The following is a 23,193-nucleotide window of genomic DNA, read 5'->3' on the forward strand; positions in this document are numbered from 1 at the left end:
AGCTAGCAGTGACAGCTAGCTCCGCCCAATAGTTTCCTATTGTCTGGCGGCTCTGCTGCTGTAAAAAAAAAAAAAAAAAAAAAACCCCCCCGGGCGCTCTGGGAGTCTCCCGCTCCTGGCCGCCCAGGGGAGAAACACTGCTGTTTCTTTTTTTTTGCTTTATTCTGACATGGAGCCGTGTCAGAATAGAAAAAAAAATATATATATATTGTTGCCCATAGGATTGCATTGCTAGATTCCTATTGGTTATTTCAATTTGCAATAGCCAATAGTAAACTAGCATTGCACCCGCCCTCTGCTGCAGTTCTCCATCAGGTCCATCAGCAGAGGGCGGGTGCAATGCTAGTTTACTATTGTCTATTCAAATTGCAATAGCCAATACGAATCTAGCAATGCAATCCTATGGTCAAAAATTATTATTTTTTTTTTACTATTCTGACACTGCTCCGTGTCAGAATAAAGAAAAGAAAAAAGAAAAAGCAGTGTTTCTCTCCTGGACGGCCGGGAGCGGGAGACTCCCAGAGCGCCTGGGAGAGTTTGCTGTCTGGAGATCAGTGTCCCTGGTTAGCTGGTAACCAGGGACGCTGATCTCTCTGCAACTGACCGGAGCCAGCCGTAAGATCACGGCTGGTTCCGCCCACCTGTCAGAAGCAGGCTGTCGACCAGCTTCGGCTTTCAGCGCGGTTCAGCTGAGCCGAGGCATATGCCTTCGGCTCGACTGAGCCGCTCGGCTAAGTTCGGGAGCTGTACGGGCTATAGTGAATAGCCCGTACAGCAGCCCTTCGGTTCCCGTGAAGCTAGCCGAAGGATCGGCCGAAGCTACGGCTAGATCCTTCCGCTGCTTCGTGAATAGACCCCATTGACATACATTAGATACAAGTGTAAGCATACAAAAACAAATGAAACAAATGTTAAACAGTTAGGAAACGATGTGCATTTTCACCAAACTCCGCTCAAAGTAGAACTGAAGCCAAAATGTTTTTTCTTAGTTTTGGTTAGAGTAAGGGAGGGTTAAAACCCAGTCAGCTTTTTTTTGCCATCTGTGTCCCATTGGGCAGATTTCTCTTTACTTCATGTCTTATAGCTACAGCAGGAAGTGAGAGGAATTCCCTCCAAAGGAAGGGAAATCCCTTGTGGTCACCAAAACTATTGTCCACATGTGTGTAGTGTGACTTCAGCCTATATGTGTACACAAATGACTGAATATGTTTACCTGCCAGGAATCACTAGAAAGAGACAAACGACTAAGGGAACTGTCATCCTCCCAGGAAAAGGATCTGCAAAGATTGGAGACTCAGCTGGCCTCTACACGAGCGGAACTGAATTCCGTCAGACAAGAGTGAGTGCAATGTTAATACATAACTTGACTTCCAACTTCAGCTTCACATTCAAAGCCAGATAAGTCTCAGATTGTCGTGCAAATCCCTTCTATGATACCGCACGTCCATCAAAGCACCTCTGAAGCAAAAGCAAAGATGAGGCACACTACTGGTCTCCAGTCATTTATGCTACATGTTTATATTTGACAAGTACACACTACACACTACAAGGAACATGGATCCATGCTGTTGCACAGCATGGCAGTGCTTAAAGACCCGTATCTTCAAGATGACCAGGAAGTAGAAAAACAATAATTGTAAGTAAAAGAAAAATATGGGGTCTATTCACCAAGCTGCCGAAGGATCTGGCCGTAGCTTCGACCGATCCTTCGGCTAGCTTCGGCTAGCCGAAGTAGAACCGAAGGGGTGCTGTACGGGCTATTCACAATATAGGCAGATCGTACGTTTTTTAAAGTACTTTACAACCCTTGCAAGACAAAAGTCTTGCGAGGGTTGTAAAGTGTATGGGCACCTCAAGACTAAGAACTGACAGATCACATGACTGCTAATCAGTCAGCTCTCAGTCTGCTTGCAGTGGAAAACAGTGACTCTAGTCACTGAACCCTCCTCTGCTCATTGCGGACAGGTGGGGAAGGGGGTGGGCAGGCGCAGCTGGCTCCAGCTCTCAACCACACACTGAAAGGTGGAGCCAGCTGTCAATCAGGCAGCCGAGATGATCCTGACAATGTTGTCTATATCCTTCCTGAACGTGGCATGGCTCTGCCCTGTCAACTGATAGCGGGCAATAGCCTGCCATCAGCTGACTCAGTCACATAAGAACATAGTAAATGTATTCCTGTGACCCAAAAGAGAAGAATAGCCAAAAAAAGTTTGATAGACCTGATAGATGATGTAATATAACATTCCAGAAAAACACAAGAAAGAGCGCTACTACCTGATATTGAATGGCATCTATTCATGAGAGAAGGAACAAATATATATGACTTACAGTTGGAAGTCTGCAAATGTGTCGAGGAATATAACATTCCAGCATATTAAAGCATTGCAGAAATTGCAGGTTAAACGCAAAATTGTGCCTGCATTTCATATCCAAACTGGGGTGGAAAAAAATCTTTTTGGCAAAGGACATAATCATATATATATTTCTTTAAGACATAACATAAATAATTAATGATCTAAGGACGCATATTAATGCATTTTTAGATACCTACTAAAGTAGACATCAGGAAAAAACAACAATTACAAAAATCACAAATCAGAAAATGTACATGCTGTATGTTTGTGCCCATATTAACCCCTTTTGATTACCATAATAATAGGGATGCACCGATACCAAGTACTGTACTCGGCACAAGTACAAGTACATATAGTTTTCCTAAGACTAGACTAGAGAAAAATTCAAAATTTAGGAGGCAGCTGTCATTTGTAAGGAGCACACGGAGCTCCCGGGATTTGTACATCTCTGTTTAAATGTAGGATTTTGTTTTTATAAATATAAATAAACGGATGTACCGATACCCTTTTTTGCAAGTACGAGTACTGATACTTGCCCAAGTACTTACAAGTACGAGTACTGATACATTTTGTTTATTGTCATGTGACAGTTTTTCTAAAACAATACAGACTAATGATTTCAGGACAGTGGTGGAGCGCTAGAGCCAGGTCCCAGCTGCAACCCCTGCAACCCTGGTAGTTCTCATGAAAATGCCAAGTATCGGCCCTGGTCTCTGAAAAGTATTGGTACATCCCTAACCCTATTTCTTTACTTCTGTGGTGCTGAAAGTCACAATATGAAAATATTTTATGTGGGGAATGGGATTAATCTCAGGTTGCCAGCACCATAGGGAAGAAAAAGCAGTGACCATTGGACAAGGATGGGGGAAGAGGAATTGAGCTAATAGGAGGTATCCCAACTGCTAGAAACAATTTCAGTCTGCCAACACAGCAGGGCTGGCAGCAATGAGGGCAAAAGGCGCATGAGGATAAAAAAGTAAAGTATTTGAGGGGGTAAAGGAGGGGGAATAAAAGTGCTAGAAGATTTAGGAGGATAAATGAATAAGAGAGGAAAAAAGCATTTTCCACAGACCACTAATGCACTGCGTTTCTGCTGAGTACCAATTCACTATTAGTGTGTCTGCTGAGCACCAATGTGGAGTTATTGTTAGTATAAATGTTATTTATGGTTTTTTTATTTATTATATCCACATTGATAATTTAACATTGAATTGATTACACTAATGTCTCATGAGAAGTAGATCATGAAATTATTTCTGGGGTTCCCTAAGCCCTGAAAACTCCAAGGATTCCTCAGGAATAAAAAGACTGAGAAAGGCTGATTCAAAAACTTGATATAGACAACATAACAACATTTCCCTTTGAACTACTGTATGTAAAAAAACAACCACTGATTGCTGGGATAGATTTATTTTGAATACTGTATATGAGGAGGGCCAAAGCAATAAAGAAAAACCTTTAAATCTGACTTTAACTATCTTTATTTTCAGCTTGCTTGAAGCCCAAGTGGAACTTGAGGAGACAAAAACAAAATCAGCAACCACTCTCCTAGCCACGGAGGAGGAAATACTGCAGATGAAAGCAGAGTATGAACAAATGCACTGAAATAGTCATCTGATTACATGCGTTGTACGTACATTTTACATAACTGCATTAAACCTTGATTGTTTGATACTTACAGCCTGAGGACAGCTCAAGAGAAACTAGATCTGAGAAAACTAGATTCAATAGAGGACTATGAGCACCAAATCCGTCTTCTAAAGGATGAGATCTCCATTTTATCAGCAGAAAAAAGTATGCTCCATGGAAGGTACTGTTTCACTGGGAATCTATGGAGTGAGATCATTGTTGTCCATGTTACGCCTTTCCTGCTGGTTAAATAATTATTTGCAAATTACAAAGGAAGAAATGTCAATAATTGTGGTGTCGTTTGGTGTGACCTGAAGTTCCTGTTTGATCTGCTTTTTTATGTAGATAGCAGGATCAGTGTTCCTATCTGACACAATCATTATTTCTCATGTTGGTTGTACATTAATGCTTTCCTGACAAAAGGTACAATATATATGCAAAGGTTTGTGGACACCTGACCATCACACCTACACTATATGGCCAAAATTATGAGTTCGGATTCCTAATGAAGGGTACTGTTAATGTTACAGCATAAATAGACTGTTTTAGACAATTGTGAGCTTCCAACCTTGTAACAACGGTGTGGGGGAGGCCCTAGAGGGAAGGCCGTGCCAATGTGCACAAAGACAGGTCCAAAAAGACATGGTTTAATGAAAGTCAACAGCAGGAGCCTTAATGCATTGCACAATAACCAAGCCTACTTATAAAGTCCTCACTAGTAGGCATGTATAGGTTTGATAATCAGGTGTTGTAAAACTGATTTAGTAGAAGGATGGAATAATGAACAATTTACAGGAAAATTATTTAATCTTACAGTAGAATATTTTGCTTTCCTGAAATTACAATTTTACAATCATCCAAATGTATCAGTCATCAGTATTGGACCAGAAAAAAATTAGTTCTGCCACATTTCTCCATACTTTACATCTTTTTCATCTCCCTAATCTCCGCTTGTCATGTTTTGTGTCTGTGCATTTAAATTGAAAAGAAAAAAAAATCCTTTTTTATTAACTGGCTCATTAGTAGAATGTTGTTGTATGAGGGACCTGTCTAGTTTTTTTTTGTATGTATGTACATCCCTTTGATTTGTATATAGATTTGAAAAGAATTCATTCAGTGTTCTTTTCAGCATATTTTTATGTTCGCTTTGTTCATGGTTTAGGCTTTCCAGAAGTCGCTCTCCGAGCCCGATCCGTCACTCTAGCAGATCAGCCAGCCCATTTACCAGGAGTGAGTCACCTACAGCGGCCCAGCTTACCAACTCTTCTCGCCACAGTCGGCTAATATCCAGATTCAATGACATCTATGCCAATGATCGTCTAGATGCACAGACTTTGTTGAGACGTTACATAGAAGATCTTGAGATGGTGCAGAGAATCATTTTTATTGCCACTATGGTATGACATCATTTTTTTTATACTTTTGGATGAATTCCAATACATGCTCTCTGTAAATCAGTGCTACATTTTAGTGTCAGTTCAGTTACAGACACATATTGACAGCAAAATGCTAAAATTCTGTTTTGAGGCATCTGTGTTAGTAACTGTAACCTAAAAGTGAGTGAGCTGTAGGGGTCATTGAAAGTGTATGCACAGATAGGCCTTTTATGTTCGACACTAAAAGGCAGATATTGCTGGTGTGTAGAAACGTCTAATAATCCCTTCAAATCTAAGTCACCCCCGAGATGTACAAAGACCAGGGGTAGCCATTGGGACTCCTTTCATAGTGGCAGTTTTCATCTGATAGGAGAACACTGTAAAGAGAGCAGGCTGATACTTAAAGTGTATAAAAAGACAAAAGTTTTTTATGGATAGAGTAAGGAATGTTAAGACAAAAAAGTTAGAGGGAATCTTTCCTAAGTGAGGAGAAATTCCCATCTTATTTGAACTGGTGTCCCCTATTGGAATATTTCCCCTCGCCTCCTGTCTGGTGACAACCTAAATTTTTGGATTTCCCATCACCTTTTGCACTGGCGACTGGTCAGAGAGAGGGAGAATCTCCCCAGAAAGGACACAGACAACAATAAAAACTTGACAGGGGTTTTAACATTTCAATAATCCAAAATAATAAAAGTTAACCCTTCTGGTATCAACTGAACATATCTTTGTACTATGGAAGTGGCTCAGCTGTTGCTTGGTAAATTTACAGAAAAGGCAGCGAGTGAACCTAGGAAGAGCTGTCCGAGTCAAGAGTTTATATTGTGTCAGGAAGGCCTTCACATGGGGCTGAGACTATGCGCTCTAAAACAGAGCCCATACTATTTTCTGGCTCAGAGAACCAATGAAGTCTATGTGCACCACTGTGTGTTAGGTTTTTTTCTTGCCCTAGAGTCTAGAACAGAGGAAAACCAACGGTGCCTTCTTGTGCCCAGAAATGAATCAGCAGTCATAAAGATTTGTTAAAATTGCTGTTATACAAATAAATATATGCACTTTATCTCACTTGTGTTCTGTGCAGGAATCCTTCCATGCAGCTAAGATGGCATATAGACAATTTAAGCTCCGTGTAAGAAAGTCCCTGTCTCCATCTCACATGGGACCCGAATCCTTGGAAGATGCTGTGACTGACTATATTGTCCGCAACCTGGATCTCTATGATGTCCAGTCCAGTGTTAATGTAAGATTTACCCCGGAATTCTAAAAAATAATAATGTACAAAACATAATTTCTGATTACAAGGTGTTGGTGTGCGGCTTGTCTCTGAGAATATTAGAGGCTATTCACACCAGTGCTTCGTGTTAACAAACGTACATGAATGTGCAGTATAAGGAACATTAACATGTGTTGCATTAAGGCTGCCAATGCACCTCAACGCACATAAAACTGGGCATGTACCTTTTTTAAGGCATTGCACCACATGAACAGATAATTCAGATTTGTATGTTGTGTTGTGCTACAATGCAAGTGTGTTCTATGGTGCTGCCTATGTGTGTTGGGGTGCCATTCATGAAGAATAGCACTGAATTGTGTTTCATGCATTGTAATACAGTGGTAACATGCATGTTTTTACTGTGTATTACTAGACCTTACTGCTCTGAATGAATTCTTACTGATTTATATATTGTCTGCCTGCAAGTACATTATTGTACATTCAATATTATCTATCTATCTATCTATCTATCTATCTATCTATCTATCTATCTATCTATCTATCTATCTATCTATCTACCTTACATTTATGTATATGGCTTGTACATATTTATGGGCAGCTATGTTTGATCATTACATACTATATATAGACCCTCTATTCTTCACAGTAGTACTGAGCAATCACTGTTCTTCAGTGCTATATTCTCTCAGTGCAGGTCTGTGGGTCAAGTCTGACCTATAGATGTTCTTTAAGGTTTATCTCAACTGTTGTATGGTAAAGATGTTTATCACTTACCCTGATGTACAGATGAACACTAGAAAGACCATTAACAATTCTGTATAATTAATAAAAATAAAGTAAAAGTTGTGCATGGAGGCAACAACTGCTGTTCGTCTATAACATATTTTAAAAGTAAAAGTGCATATGCTTTGTCCTTACTGAACTGTGTTTAATTCCCTAGATAATGAACTTTTTACAGAGAGAGGATAGGGTCCTGTTGAGGTGACATAATATTAGCTTGTCTGTATATACAGATAAACTCAATAGCAGCTGAAGGAGCAGCTGAAGGAAGCCATGTCCATGCACAGTTTATTTTCCTGTTTTAAGTCAGCTTCCACATTCCTCACTTTGTGTGCAGACTTGTGCACTCATTTTGGGGTTTCAGTGCTTTCCAATGGGAATTGTGTAAACATTGTTTTCAAGAATCGTAACCTTAGTTTTGTATAGACCAGGGGTTACCTTTAAAAAAAACTATTCAGTGATTATTATTATTGTTATTTTTCTTTCTTTCTAGGATGTGATCAGTGCAATGAACGTCAATCCCAAAATCTCCTTCCCACCAGAAGTAGACTTTATTCTAATCAGCAGCTTCATCCGGGAAGTGTGTCGTGTGGCATTTGCCATGCAGACTCTTGAAGCCCCACTGGATATTGCTTTTGCAATTGATGGAGAACTCTTTAGTGAAACCAAGTAAGAGAAGTCTTGTCTTCACTCTGTCACTGCTGCACATTGTTTACACTTTTAATTAATATGTGTTTCTACTGTAATGTAAATCCTGGTCAAGGTTCCATAAATTCTCCACTAACTGCAGGTTTTGGATATATTAAAAGTAGTGATGCACCGATAAAAAATTTTTTAATGACCGAGTACGAGTACCGATACTTTTGATCAAGTACTCGTGCTAGGTATCGGAGCATTTGGGCGAGTACGAGTACTCACCCAAATACTCGGTATCGGCACCGATACCGATACTAGTATCAGTATCGGTGCATCCCTAAGTAAAAGAGACAATGAGGGCAATTTATGAAAACTGGAGCAGACAGAATCTGGAGCAGTTGCCCATGGCCACCAATCAGCTTCTCTCTTTTATTTCTAAAGCTTAACTGAATGAACTAAAGAGATAGGCTGATAGATTACTATGGGCAACTGTTCCAGATTCTGTCTTTTCCAGTTTTGATGTGTTGTAAAAGTACAGTTATCTTTTAAGCCTGTGTGTGTTGAAGGCTAATCTCACTGTTATCATTATATGTTTAACTGTGAATACAATATTCTGTATGACAACCTACACAGATGCACTAGGGCGCTGGGTGTGATATGTTATTGTAACTTCCCACCATCCTAATCACTACTTCCAGCATGCACAGGTCAATGGCATAACGCACTATTGGAATTCCACACAGAAAAAAAAGGTTCCTGATACAGTACTAATAAGTACACAGATCCCCTATAATTCATGGACTTCAAGATCCACACAGTAAAAACAGCAGCAGTGCAGACACAACCAAGAGATGATTTCCAAAAAATATATGTATTACCTTTTTTTTTTTGGCTTTGGGGTCCTCCCTAAAATTCCTACCAGACCCAAAGGGTAAGGTATGAATTGGGGAGGGGACTCCACGCTGGTTTTTTTTCTTCCTACGTTTAACAACATAAATCTATTTATTGATATTCGAAAAAAACTAATTTAGATGCATCTGCATTTTCGCTATCAAAAATTAGGATATGTTCAGATTCTTTCATTCAGAAATTTGAATGCATCCGAATGTCCGACCATGCAGAAATTGGTCCGAATATCAATTCAGAAGTAAATGAATCACACATGTCTAATGCAGATTTTAAAACGGCTTTTCTAAATAATAAATAACATTACATATTTGTGTTGTGTCATATTTGCAGAATTCATTGTTGGGTCTACAAATAAAACAAATATTTGATTTTCTGCATAGATATCGTCGTACCTATGATTCTGAGTTTACTGCGCCTCTAGTCTTCTACCATGTATGGCCAGCCTTGATGGAAAATGATATTCCTGTGATCAAGGGAGAGGCAGTGACCAAGAGAGGAGCCTTGGTAAGATCTATGGGAAACTATATTAGTTTAAAACAATTGTATTCCTTCATGTTATTATTACATGTATATATTTTTTATTTTGCAAATACAGATATAAATTGAACATGCCACTATATTAAACAAGGCATCAAGGCAATAATAAAGCAACTCCAGGCAACAAAGTTATTATTTCTCCAGTCCTCTCTCCTACCCCTGGCCAATGTATGCTTTTTATTTATCTTACATTTCTGAAAAAATATATTTTGATGGGAATGTAATGCAGCAGTCATGTGATTCCTCCAGTCCATTCTTCTCCTTCCTCTAGTACTGTAGTGGGTAGGGAGCAGCAGCACATCAGGGACTACATGTCCCAAACATCTGTGCGGTTCAAGCTGCCTCGGCAAGCACAATTGATAAACCCTTTTATAAATCTCTGCCCTTAAGTTAGAAAGTACAGTTGAAAGAAGCATGCTGTCAGCTATATACAGTATGCAGTGCATAAAACAAATGAAAGAGCGAGTCTTTTAACTCCTCGCTATCCTGAATAAAACATTGTTTATGGGTACAAGTCAAAACCCTCCTCTCTCTTAAATCATAGCAATAATACTCACCAATCTGATCAGTCACTATAGGGGTAAAACCCTAATGAATCTCTGCTTCTTCACACACCTATCCTCCCCTAGTTTATCTATGTGGTCTCCCCTCTTGTAAGCATGTTCACTGTGTTAAGACTGATTGCAAAGTAAAAAGAAATAAAGCACAACTGGCTCACAGTGCAGCCCCTCCCTCTCCCGGTCTCATCCTCAGGGGATTTTAGGAAACATATAAAAAGGATCCCAGTATTTATCTATATTTAAAACAAATGTATTTAAAGATTTAGTTTTATACAAATTTAATTGGTTTAAAAGGTGTTTTGTAACATCCACCTGGAGGTCAGCTTAAAGGCCCTATCTCACACATTAAAAGCATAGGTACACTATATCAGAGGTTAGGCTGCCTAATTGTAGATGTTTGTGTCATCATATTTCACATGTCATTGCCTTTCAGTGGAGCCCCCGTAAGAGCAGAAGCAGAAGCTGCAGTCCCCTGCGCTCTCGATCTGTCAGTCCTGGTCGGAGCTTGGTAAGTTCCTGAATTTTGGACAGGAATAATTGTGGCTGATAACATATACACAATTATTTCACTGCTTTCATAAATGTTAACAATGTCTATTTTTATTTATCTTCAGCTATCTAGAAGCCGGAGCCCCTCCCCTCGAAGAAGTGGGACCCCAAGTAAGTTGGCCAACAGTTAGCCTGTAGCATTGGCTAGGTCAGGTACAGAAACACTGCACCAGATGCAGGAAACGCCAGCATAAGAGAATACAGACATCCCAAAAAATGATTGGCTTTCAATTTTAAGAGTTTAGAACATCAAAAGAGATCTAATTTTATGTTCTAAACTTGACAGATATTTATTTTGTATTGTTTGTTAGGTGCATTCAGCAGATTGTTCGGTGTAAGGTTTTTCTGTTTTAGTTTTCTTGAAGTTTTGATTGTGATAAGGGGTGCGCTGTACCCTTCACAGTGTTGACTTCTTTATTTTTCATTATGCTAACAGGTCTTGTTAACTTGGTGGTTTACAATTGTATTGGATTTTTTTAAGCGTCTCCTAACAATGCATCTAGTAATTCTTACAAGTAAACTGCCATGGGCTTCTGTTGCTGACCTTCTTCTGAGATCCTCCTTCAAGTTCCTGGCTTTCATTGCAATCTTTTGACACTGACCCTGAAAAAGTATGCAAATCAGGACACATCCTGACATCAATGGCTGCATTAATTTTCTAGATTAGTGGTCCAGAGACAGCTAGGCAAAGATTGTTCACAGGAAGGTCAGCAATGGCAGTCCAATATTTTGTGTGTGTTCACATGCACTTTTTTTGTTCACTATGGTGTTTAGTTTTTGCATGCCCACCGCGGGCTAAAAAAACCCCCAAAACCCCCCCCAACTAATTCAGGTCTAATATATAATACTAAATCTATAATAAGATTTTTAGACATTTATAGATATTTTGAATTAGCTTCATAGTACCAAAAACACAGTTAAAATGTGGAATAAAACGGACACTCATACATGACTACTGAATAGTGTGACTCACATGCTGTCACAGAAGGCATCTAATTTTGACATTGAGTTTGGTGTTGACTTATTAATGCTGTTGATTTTGTGATCTGTTCTTAAGTAAGTGGACAGGGTAACCATGATGGTCCGCTGTACCTGACTGCTATACATTTTCTCCTTCAGGATTCTAACTGAAAGGCTTGGTGCAAGAACCCTTTTTTTTAATCAGGAATCAGACAACATCAGTGGTGCTTCATGTTTTATCCAGAGACCTCAGACCTTCATTGTCATAATGTGAATTTGATAATTATTGACATTTGTATGTAGTGTGTTTTTACAATTTGTGTATTTTTTCGCCCCAGTATAAACGAATGCTTATTGTGCTGATTTTCTATTATAAAAAATGAATGTCAGTTTCTATGTCCTAAGATGTGCACAGTATCTGCTAGGACAAGTGTTTTTCTCCTATACAATTAGTGCAAGGTTTCATCATCACCCGACATAGTACACTGACAATACAAATAAATTGCCTTATTTTTATGATCACTGTATTGTGAATGTAATTTGATTTACATACTACTTGAAATAAAGATTCTTTTTACCTACTATCGTTGTAGCGCTATACTAAGCCATTGAGAATAAGGACTGATCATCAAAAGCTGCCATTTTATGAATATGCCACTAGATGACACCAGTGTAACAAACATTAGGGGAATAAAAGGAAAGAAGCAAAGCAAATTTGATATTAACAATAGTCAGAGTAACTCTAAGGACTAGATAACTATCTATTAACATTAAATATAAGACAATTGCACCTAATTGTGTAAAATAAAGTTACCACTTAAACATATAATATTAATAATAATAATAATCATAAAGTGTTAAAATTAGCCTTTTTTGGGGGTTAAAATCAGAGGGATCAAGAGAATTACATGTAAGAATCCAGTAGAATTGGAGAAGTAGGAAGTAGGTAAGTCCATTCTGAAAACTGTGTATAGCACGGCTCCCAGTCTGCTCCGGAGAGTGCTGAAAATCCCAAATGTCACTGGCCATGAGTATGAGGACTTTTTACATGCCTGAATTCATTAATCTATTATGCTAGGTCCATGCACCAGTTTTTGTTTGCAATAACAAATAGATGAATATAAAAGATATGTAAAGGGAAATAAACATTTAGGCCTCATTCACACTGAAATCGGCCGGCACGTACAACTCCGTGCTGCGTGCAGGGCCGTATTGAGCAGCTCCTGGGAAGGACAGGTGTGATTAGGCCTCGTCCTTAAGTGCAGGTCCATAGGGGTGTGTGTTTCCTGGCTCAGACGCAGACAGGATCCATCCTGTCAGCGTACGAATACGCTCACCCACACCCGCACGGACATGCAGGTCGGGTGAGCGTAGGGGGGCGTACGGCTGCGTAGTCCCACGCAGCATCTGTCCTTCCCGGGAGCTGTCCGATACGGCCCTGCACGCAGCACGGAACTGTATGTGACGGCCGATTCCAGTGTGAATGAGGCCTTACTGTGAGCACATAACTCCCAACTTTGGAACATGATAAAGTGAGACACTTCGGGATGGAGAAGACATGCAGCGCCCTCCGCACGACATGCAGCGCCCTCCAGGCACCATACTAAAAAAGGGTGTGGCTATAAATGGATGGGTGTGGGTGGCAAAATTGCACTGAATATTGGGCTTGGCTTACAGGAGCATGGTTACATAGGGGTCTATTCATAAAGCTGCCGAAGGATCTGGCCGTAGCTTCGGCCGATCCTTCGGCTGGCTTCGGCCCCAGGACCCCTTTGGTTCAGGAGAACCGAGGGGCTGCTGTACGGGCGCTGAGCCGTGCTGAAAGCCGAAGCTGGCCGACAGCCTGCTTCTGACAGCTGGGCGGAGCCAGCCAGAGCCTACAAATTGTATACACTGTACACAGTCTGCAGTTCTTGTACCCACAACATCCTCTATAATGTGCTTTATGCTGTGAATGACAGTCCTTCTTACTGTACACAAACACAGAATTACAAAAAACTAAAACTAACACCTTGTCTGAGCCTACTATAAAGAAGCACTTTATTAGCTGCAAATTCAACAGCAATGATCAACTATGTAGAAAATAAACACTTTGGCCAGCACTATATATTGCACAGCATAGAGAGAGTGTGTGTGTGTCTATCTGGATTCAGTGGTCTCTGAGAAATAAAAATGTCCTGGATCAATGGGAGGAAATTGCCCAGTATTGGTGGACAGAAAAATAAAAAAATGTCTGGGATAGTGGGAGTTAAAAATGCCCTATGTCAGTGGCCAGTGGGAGGAAAAAATCCTGGCCAATATGGCCGCCGTGCATTCTGCAATTTAAATGTGCGGTTTTGGATGCAGGGGCTCATTGCCTTCGATTCCAAAACAGCATAAAAATGTGACGAAACGAATTAAAGTGTTTTTAGTTTTTATTTGTTTCAAAACAAAAAAAATAAAAAAAAAATAAAAAAAAACGCAGTATTGCAGTGTGCAATGATACCTTTCTTATTGGACTAACAAAATATATAAAAGACAAGCTTTCGAGAGTGAACCTCTCTTCTTCAGGTCAGAAGCAATACTAAGCAACATGACAAGAGAAAGCTGTTAGAGGAGGGGGGAGGGGGAGGGGAGGGGGGGGTTAGTGGGGTGTCATAAATGTTGGACCTGGGAATAAAAAATGCCTCCTGATAATCAAAATACAGAAAAAATAAACGTAGGATGACAGATAAACCGTAAACAGATCAGAGATATACCACATACATGAATATTGTGATGTTCTGTAGATTCATAAAAAGTTCTGGTAGTGTGTCAGAAATATATATATTATAACAAATCTAATAAAAACAGGGATGCACAAATCCCAGGAGCCCTGTAGCCAATGCTCCTTAAAAATGACAGCCGCTGCCTAACTGAGTTTTTCTCTAGACTAGTCTTGGAGCTGGAAAAGTATCAGTACTTGTACTTGTACCAAATACGGTACTTGGTATCTGAACATCCCTAGTACTGCCATATTCTATTTTAGTAAAGTGCTGTGTTACACAGGGCTATTTTGCAATATTACAAAATGTCATGCTTCACAAGGCCATGCTACCATACTTCCTGAGATGCCATGGTACATCGATCATTCTGATAATTCATCTTGGGTTTCCCCAAGGTAGGTAGAATCCTCAAGGGCCTTGTTTTAGCTCTTGGATACTTTATTGGCAAGATCCAAACAGAACCTTGTATACTTTCCTCTGCTCCCCATACAGTCACTGTCTTGCAACTGTAATTCCCAATTATGCGTTAATTCCACATTATGATGAAACCCATCATTTGGCCACAAGAGTTGTCCTGTGAATTCCGGTAGGGTATCTTACCTCTGGTGTCTCTGCAAAAAGCCCAAGAAGCATGTTATTCAGACTGCCACCAACCTCGAACAACTGAATTATCTCAGGGTGGAGGACAGGAATGGCAGCCCTGTATTTTTCTAAGAATACTTTACTAGAGCCTTACATACTTCCTTCATCCTGGAAATAAAAGGTCTTTAACCACTTCAAGAACAGGTTTTTAGACCCCCTTCTTGGCCAGGCCATTTTTCAGTATTCAGCGCTGCAGTACTTTGACTGACGTTTATTATACGTTGGGTAAATAGACACCAAACATGTCAAGCTCAAAAATTGCGCGCACCCGCGAAATCGCAGAAAACTACCATACCCAAAATTGGCCATAGGCGACACTTTAAAAGCTTTTACCGCTCATCAGTTTAGTGTTATCAGTGATTGATGGCCCTAGACTTATTGCTCTCACTGCGACGTTCGCGGCGATATGTAACATGTGCGGCGTAATGGGCGCAATCGTCTTTTTTGCACGTATGCGGCCCGACGCATGTTTGCATGCGTGTATGTGTGAGTGGGGACTTAAACCTTTTTTTTGTGTTTTTTTATTCTTTTTTATGTGTAACTTTACATTTTTTTTGGGGGGGGAACGTAAATTTTTTTTCCCACTAAACTTTATTGCTATCACATAGGGAGCTAATAAACCCCCCCTATGTGATAGCAAAATATGTGACAGGTCCTCTTTATGGAGACATCAGGGGTCTCCAAACGAAACGGCCATTTCCCGCTCGCGTGCTCCGGGAAATGGCCATTTTTAAAAAAAGGGGGCATGTCTGAGCGGACGTCTAAAGACGCCCGCTCAGATCTAGAGAGCTCCGGGCCGGCCGTTTTTCTACTACGGTCGGCCCGGAGGCAGTTAAAACCCCAAAAGAAGCTGATAAAGCAGAGATCTGCCGGCATCTGTCAGATGCTTCATAATGCAGCGGGAGTCCGTCGCATGCAGTCGGGTGGCTTGGTGGCTTGTCCTTTTTGTGTTAGGTTTTATACCAAGGATTTGTGGGGCAAAAAATACTCTTTGAAGCCAAGCTCTAGTGAAACTTTTCTGTTTGTTAGTGTAGCACTCACCCCCGAAGGAGCGGCTGGATGATCGGGCACTTCCATAGCCTGTCTAGGGATTATTAAAACACATGACTGCCCCAATAGCACTTACCACCTTCAGTGGTTACCAACAAATTGAAGTCCAGACAATAGCTCCAAGATGATTCTCTTTTATTTCTGAAACTCCAGGGAGAGAGGGAGAGGGTCAGGCGCATCCAGGATGAGGTAGACTCCTTGTACTTGAAATAGAGCATAGTAACTGCTGCCTCCACAGACTTGGACCTTTAAGCCGTTCCGGCAATCTGTGTGGAGAACTTCTGGCAAGCAGTACTGTAAAGGTTCTTGTTCAGGTTCAACTCCAACATGAGTGGCTGACCACTGGGCCTCCAGGCTCAGGCCCCAGTGTCCAGGCCTACGCCCCAGGCTTAGGCCTAGCCCATTCTGTCTCTTCAGCATCAGGCATCCTGCCCCCAGGAAGGCCCTGGGGGAGGGAAGAGAGCGTTGCATCAGCCACACTCAGCATTTATCCCCTCTCCCAGCATGCATCACTGTCACTGTCCTACAGTGATTGGCTGGGAGACATAAATGCCCAAAGCAATCCTCATTGGCTGCTCTGCTCTGTGTGGTACCACACCCATCCACAGGCAGACACAGCTTCACAGATTGCTCTGTAACAGTTGAACTGAACATAGACTATAGATATATTTTAGCACTCCTATTAGCAGGGCGCTACATTAGTTTAGACAGAGTGTGGAAGGGATAGAGCCTCTTGGAAGAGTGGAAAATTGATGAATTGCTCTCACTTGCTCCAGCAGTGTGTTCAGGATAAATGGCTTTTAACGTTATCCCCTCGATTTGCAAACAAGAGGAAATTCTTTTTGTTCTTTCTGGTCGCCCTCTTCCTCTTTTACCAGCTCCTGATTTATATTAACAGTTTATCATATGCATTATTATATTCCTGGCCTAGAAAAATTGCTTTAAATCTTAGTTTAAACACACTATAGTAAACATTTTTATCTATGGGTAGTGCAGATATCATAAGCTTCAGATATTGATTCCCTTCTATATTTGTTCCAAGTTCAAAAGATTATCTTCCTGCTGGACATGGCCAGAGGTTTAGCTTAAAACAAATTTGCTTTGTGCAATATCATGTAACCAGTGATGTGTAGAATACATCGTAAATTTAAAGGCTGTTGGCTTGATATGTATTTTAGGCACAGACCTGCAAGCAATGAGAAACCAAAACCACACACAATCCTTGGATACGATTTCATAACTAGCAGAGCTGGCTCGACTTAAAACAATGTCAGCCAAACATTTGAAGGTCATGGTCCATCAATTAGTACTTGAATTAAAGAATGGGATTACAATGTGGATCTTGTAACAAAACTGCGATTGGAGTTTTTTTCTTGTCTGCACATAAACTTTTATCATAATCGACCACAACGTGCATATGGAAAACACATTAATATGTATATATGTGGAATAGATCTTTATATACAATGGTGGCTGTATTTTATTTCCTACTCAGTCATCTTATCATACATGTAGTAGGAAGGAATCCAATTTTTTTCCATATGGTACACATGTGCCAGTGCTGCTGAGCCTCACATTTCTATAGTTCAATAGCTGTGGGGACTAAAGAGGAGAGTACTAAATATAGAAAAGTACATTAGATTGTTCCCAAATTCTTCTGATTTCATCTAAATTAATTGACAATCAGGGTTCTCCTGGGTAACCTCACTCTGCAGAAATCAGGGTTGCCAACCATCTAGATATTCCCAGATTGCACTTAAAGCTGTATTGCGGGCAAATACATGTTTGAAATAAAGATATGTGAACTGTAATTCTGTCTAGATATTTCAAAAATTCATACACCTCTGCCAGACACTACAGCCAGAAGGATGACACTACTGTCTCTGTTAGAAAATACAGTGTTGTCACCTCCCTACCCACAGCCGGCTGAATGACAATCAATGAGCTGTAACCTTAATAAGTCGCTAGCCATATTCACTCTGCTCTCCCTCTCTTCTGCACTTGTGTGTGTAGCAGATTGGCTCGTAGTTCTGCCCCCACCTCCAGACACTCAGTTTAAGTGGTGCTTTGCAGGGGATGATCTGGGTTTTTGCATAAAACTGCCATAAGTATTATGGGGTCTATTCAAAAAACTGCCGAAGGCAGCCAAGTGAATAACCGACCCGAAGTGAATTGAGCCGAACGCTGTTCGGCTATTCACTTCGGCTATTCACTTCAGCTATTCACTTCAGCTATTCACTTCACTTCAGACTCTGCTGCTGTCAATCACTAGAAGGGGACCTGATGGAGAACTTCAGGTCCCCCTCTGCTGATTGACAGCAGCACTGGACGGGTGCAATAGCTAGTTTGCTATTGGCTATTGCAAAGTGAAATAGCCAATAGGAATCTAGCTATGCATTCCTATGCTGGCTTTTTTTTTTCTGACTGACGGCGGCTGGCGGCCCCATGTCAGAAAAAAAAAAAGATTGCAAGGAAAGGTTTACTCTGCTCAGTCGAGCAGAGTAAACATTTTGGGGAGAAAGTGTTTCTCTCCCGGGCGGCCAGGAGCCGCTATCTAGTAGCGGGAGACTCCCAGAGCGTCCGGGAGAGTAATGACAGATCATCCCTGGTTATCTGGTAACCAGGGATACTAATCTGTCTTTGCAAGTGGCCGGAGCCAGCCTTGATATGACGGCTGGCTCCGCCCAGCTTTCAGTAGCAGGCTGTCGGCCAGCCAATGGCCGGCCCTTCGGCCAGCTTTGGCTTTCACCTTGGCTCAGTCGAGCCAAAGTATATGCCTTCGGCTCGACCAACTTCGGGAGCTGTACGGGCTATAATGAATAGCCCGTACAGCAGCCCCGAAGCTACGGCTCAATCCTTCGGCAGCTTTGTGAATAGACCCCCATATGACTGCAATATATGACTTCACATTACATATTTCTCTAATTTCTAACGTTTGCCTTCAGTAATCGCTGCCACAAGGTACAATAACATGCCTAAATGTATAAAAATGGATCTCTAAAAATGCACAGAGCTTTGGATGGACTTCTATATGGATGACACACCAAAATGCAGACTTGAAATAACAGGACTTCACAATGCGGGAAAATTATAGCTTTGTGTGACTGGAGTTATTTGTCATTTCATGCTGCCAGTAGCCGCTTAAGTGTAGGAAAGCGAAGAAGAATATCATTTTTGTGTCCTCAAAGAATGAATGCTAAGTAACAGTCTATGGTCTGCGCCATCTGTTCCTGTATTCTCTCCAAAGAATGTCAAGTAGTATAAATAAAACAGCTACAATTTCGTTTATAAAGCCCAAACTGAAATGATAAAGAAAGAGTTTATGTCAGGACGGTAGGCAGGCGGCCATGATTTTCTTTCGTTTTTATAACTAGGCATAATTGAAATTGTTGCATGTGATTTTTGGATGAGCCAGAAAGCGATATCTAGCTTCTTCCCGAAACTCTGAAATGTTGTTATTGGAAACACGTCTGATGACCATAAGCCAGACTCTGACTTTTCTTTATATGTTAAAAAAATAAATAAAGTAGTGTATGCAAGAGTAGAAACCTATCCTCAATATAGAAAGACATTTTATGCACAGGTTTGGAAACAGAAATACTTTCTATTTAAAGCTGAAGACTAGGCCAAAGCACGAACACTCTATTTGAAAGTGCAAATCAAATTTAAAGAGTGAACTAATTCAAATTAACACTTGCAGTGGGGCTACCCCCACACTGCAAGGGTTAACTGCTGGTTTTGGTCTAGCAATGAAAGTAAAGAAGGACTATTCACTCAATCCTCAGTTCTGCCTGGCTGCTAGGACCGGTCCCCCCAGCCTCTTTTCCCCCGGGCTCCGGCAGTCATCACATCTAATACAGGTCCATTAGATGTGAGGACGCCAAGGGATATACCACAGCTGGAGCGGAGGGGAAGATAGGTGGACGGTCACTGCCACGGGACCAAGGATCGAGATTTGTATTTCTTCTTTATTTTCGCTCCCATCATGGGAGAGGCCTTGGAGTGGTTGCTACTTTACAATACACACAGGGACCATAAGGAAACAAAAGTAGCCACCCTCCAGAAGGAAGGACAGTGTCAGCACCAATTCAGAGATGATTTGAGGATCTACAGCCGAGTGATGCACAAATAAGATACATTTTTGTTATTAGTGAAGGTATTTGAATGTGTTTTTAAGATTTAACTCCCTAGTTTAGTGTTACTTGAAAATAATTACCAAGAGATAAAGCAGTAGCAGCATTATATTCAGCATGGACTGCACTTTAATATTATTATGACCTGCTCAGAAACTGGGATTGAAGAAAAATTTTGAATAAATGTTTTTGTACTCTTAATTACTCCCCATGTGTACCACATACTTTTCCAGAGGGCTGTAAAGGAAATTCACAGGTCAACAGTAAAAGTGAAATTAAAGTCAAAAGGTTTTGAACTTATTTCAAATGCTGATTGAATCACTTACAATGGATTTTAGTTTCCTGAGCACTGGCCATGATCAGGGCCGGATTCCCGGCAAGGCCACCGAGGCACGGCCTTGGGGCGGCACTGAGCAGAGGGGCGGCACAGGTTTGAAGTCACCCAACTCCATGTTCCAGGCGCCGGGCGGTAATTTATTTACCACATTTAGCGCTGCTTTGCACAAACAGTGCTAAATGTAGAATAGGAGAAATCACCTGTTTCTTTACAAGTGATCTCGGCGATGTCGCCGAGAACACTTGTATTTAGACTGTCCGTCCTCCCCCGACGCCCCCTCCCTCCCCTGCACCTACCTCTCTCCATGCTGCGTCCAAAAAATGTTAAAAGTAAAAAAAAATAAAAAAACAAAAAGTGATAACAAAGTAAATAAAAAAAAGAAAGAAACAAAAAAAACCATAAAAAAATTCAAACCAACCCTGCTACCCCCTCTATCTGGTTGGCAGGAGACTGTGCTGTCATTTGTGATCTTGTACTGGACAGGAAGTTCAGGGAACCCAAGCAGAGAGAGTTGGAACCAACAGTCTGGAAACATGATGAATGTGTTTGTGCAGAAATGTAGTTAAATACTTTGCTAGGAAATGTATATTTGTTTGATCTGGATTCATTAATGAAAAATTTGAAAGCTTGATACTAATTATCATTAAACATACCCAGATAGAACCTCCACTTGAGTAATCCCACGCTAAAGACCAGCTGTAGTGATTGTTTATTTGGGTAATATGCAATGGTTTAAAATGAATGTGCCACAAATACATTGATAAATCTTCTGAAATATCTACAAAAATCTCTCCAGATGTACAGGTACAGTTTTCTTAAAAAAGACTATTACATCTGTCTTGATAAATAAGTCACATTGGATTTGTACTGAAAAGGTGCCTCACTCGCCCTGTACCTGCCTTTAGGCGCTGTGAAAAGTTTATGGAACAGAGAAGGGAATTTTAGAAACTGCTTTTGACAGAAACCCAGAAGATGCACCTGACAATCATTACCTCTACATATGATTTCAGACTTCCATGACACAGTCATGCAGAAGGATCTACTCATGAAGACCACAACATCAGCCCTGCCAACACAGATATAATTAAAGGCATAGCAGTGCACAACTGAGTGCAGAAGAACTGCAAACTTGGATGTTTTACCAAACTAGTTCTACAGACATATTGCTGATGAAACCAAATCTTCTGCAGGGAATTGGTGTATGCTTCCTCTGGCATTCATTAGCGCCTGTCAAACATTGAGTGATGTCACCTGACCGCATAATGAGATACACACAAATCTGTACACTGCTAGTGTCAATTAGGCTTCACATGCTTGTGATCTAACATAAGGTTTTGGATGACAAAACTTGTAATTACGATAATCCAGTGATAAATGGGTTTGGCATAAAACACATGCATATGCCTAGAGAGTAAAGGAACCGTAACTCAGTCCAAATATGTCATCATTGCAAAACATTCATCGTAATGTTTTCTTCTTTACAGCCTAGACTGAGGAATAGTTCAATAGGTAGAATCACTCTGGCGCAGAAAACAAATCTTGTGTTCTTTTTCTCTGTTTTGCTTGCGTGTGGCAAAATAATATTAGCTTGACTATTCTCATTTTCTGATCATATATGGCTTTTATTTATAAATATTTGCATAATCAAGGCACATTTGCCCATCTTCATTCACCCACATTTGCCATACAATTGCCTGCGTTCGCTGGTGTTTATAATGCTGACTTTTCCAGTGGGCAAAAATGCACATAGCAATACCATAGGCTGCCTATATTTCCTTCTTTCCTTGGCTAGAACATGACGGCACTATAAAGAATATTAGGAGATACTGAGGTTAGTTTACTGAAGGCAAATAGGCTGTTGGCTTTGCAAGGGAATTTGCACTTTGCAGGTGAAGTTTCCCTTTAGTTTAGTGAATGAGGTGAAGCTCTGCTGACTTTCATCATCCAATCATGTGCAAGCAAAAATACTGTTTTTTATTTCCCTTGTTAATGATTGGTTATTCTTTGCCTTGTGAAAGTTCACCACATTCACCAAGTTAAGTGAAAATTCCCCTGCAATGTGCAAATCCCCTTGCAAAGTGAACAGCCCATTCACTCCAATTGCTGCAACAAAGAAGTTAAAGCCTTTTCTCCACTTGTCTCCACTGAGCTATTGACACCAAGTTACTTGTTTTTTTTCTCTAGCCAGGCATGATTATGTCAGCACATAATATATGCTTAAGGCAGTGTTTCTTGTTTTTTCTGCTGAATAATAATAAAAAAAAATATAAGAAACATAAAGTAGTAGACTTTTGTGAAATACAAATGTCACCTTTGATCCACCAGCTGGTTTGTTGACATTTTGGGAATTTTTTATTGATATTGGTATGGAACTTCTGATGGCACCCCTGTTGACAAAAGGCTGGCTTTTAGCACACCTTATTGACTCCTAATGCTGTCTCTACCTCCTCCAGTCTGAGTTCTACTGTAGAGTGGATAAACGAGTCAAATTCAGCTATTTACACTAGTTGCATTAACAATACATTAAGTGTTTTTAATTAATGCATAATTACATAAATGTGTGTTTTATACCTGCCTGGGATTTAGATTTTTCATTTGCTCCTACTGAAGAGGATATGGAAATTGCCACTTTCTGGTTTGTCACCCTTTGCATAACCCTATGCACTTCTCACTGTACTGTAGGTTGGTCAGGCCCCAACCATTGCATTGTGTGATGGGTGCTGGGTAGGGGGCATGCATATTCTCCATTATCAGAGAGTGAAC

At 40.6% G+C, this 23,193-nt stretch overlaps 1 protein-coding gene across 1 annotated transcript in view; it reads left to right on the forward strand.

Annotated features, from left to right (window-relative positions):
• SPATA18 (spermatogenesis associated 18) overlaps positions 1 to 11,869 on the forward strand; it is a 23,591-nt gene extending 11,722 nt beyond the window's left edge. Inside the window, exons 4-13 of the mRNA XM_018575784.1 lie at positions 1,221 to 1,339; positions 3,845 to 3,940; positions 4,036 to 4,164; positions 5,146 to 5,380; positions 6,441 to 6,599; positions 7,867 to 8,042; positions 9,299 to 9,422; positions 10,449 to 10,523; positions 10,630 to 10,675; positions 11,684 to 11,869. Coding sequence (XP_018431286.1) covers positions 1,221 to 1,339; positions 3,845 to 3,940; positions 4,036 to 4,164; positions 5,146 to 5,380; positions 6,441 to 6,599; positions 7,867 to 8,042; positions 9,299 to 9,422; positions 10,449 to 10,523; positions 10,630 to 10,675; positions 11,684 to 11,691 — 1,167 coding nt within the window. The 3' untranslated portion in view covers positions 11,692 to 11,869. The remainder of the gene's footprint in view (positions 1 to 1,220; positions 1,340 to 3,844; positions 3,941 to 4,035; positions 4,165 to 5,145; positions 5,381 to 6,440; positions 6,600 to 7,866; positions 8,043 to 9,298; positions 9,423 to 10,448; positions 10,524 to 10,629; positions 10,676 to 11,683) is intronic.
• The last annotated feature ends 11,324 nt before the right edge of the window (positions 11,870 to 23,193 follow it).

The sequence above is a fragment of the Nanorana parkeri genome, unplaced genomic scaffold, assembly GCF_000935625.1.
Source record: "Nanorana parkeri isolate BGI_ZX_2015 unplaced genomic scaffold, ASM93562v1 scaffold54, whole genome shotgun sequence".
NCBI classification, from domain to species: Eukaryota; Metazoa; Chordata; class Amphibia; order Anura; family Dicroglossidae; genus Nanorana; species Nanorana parkeri.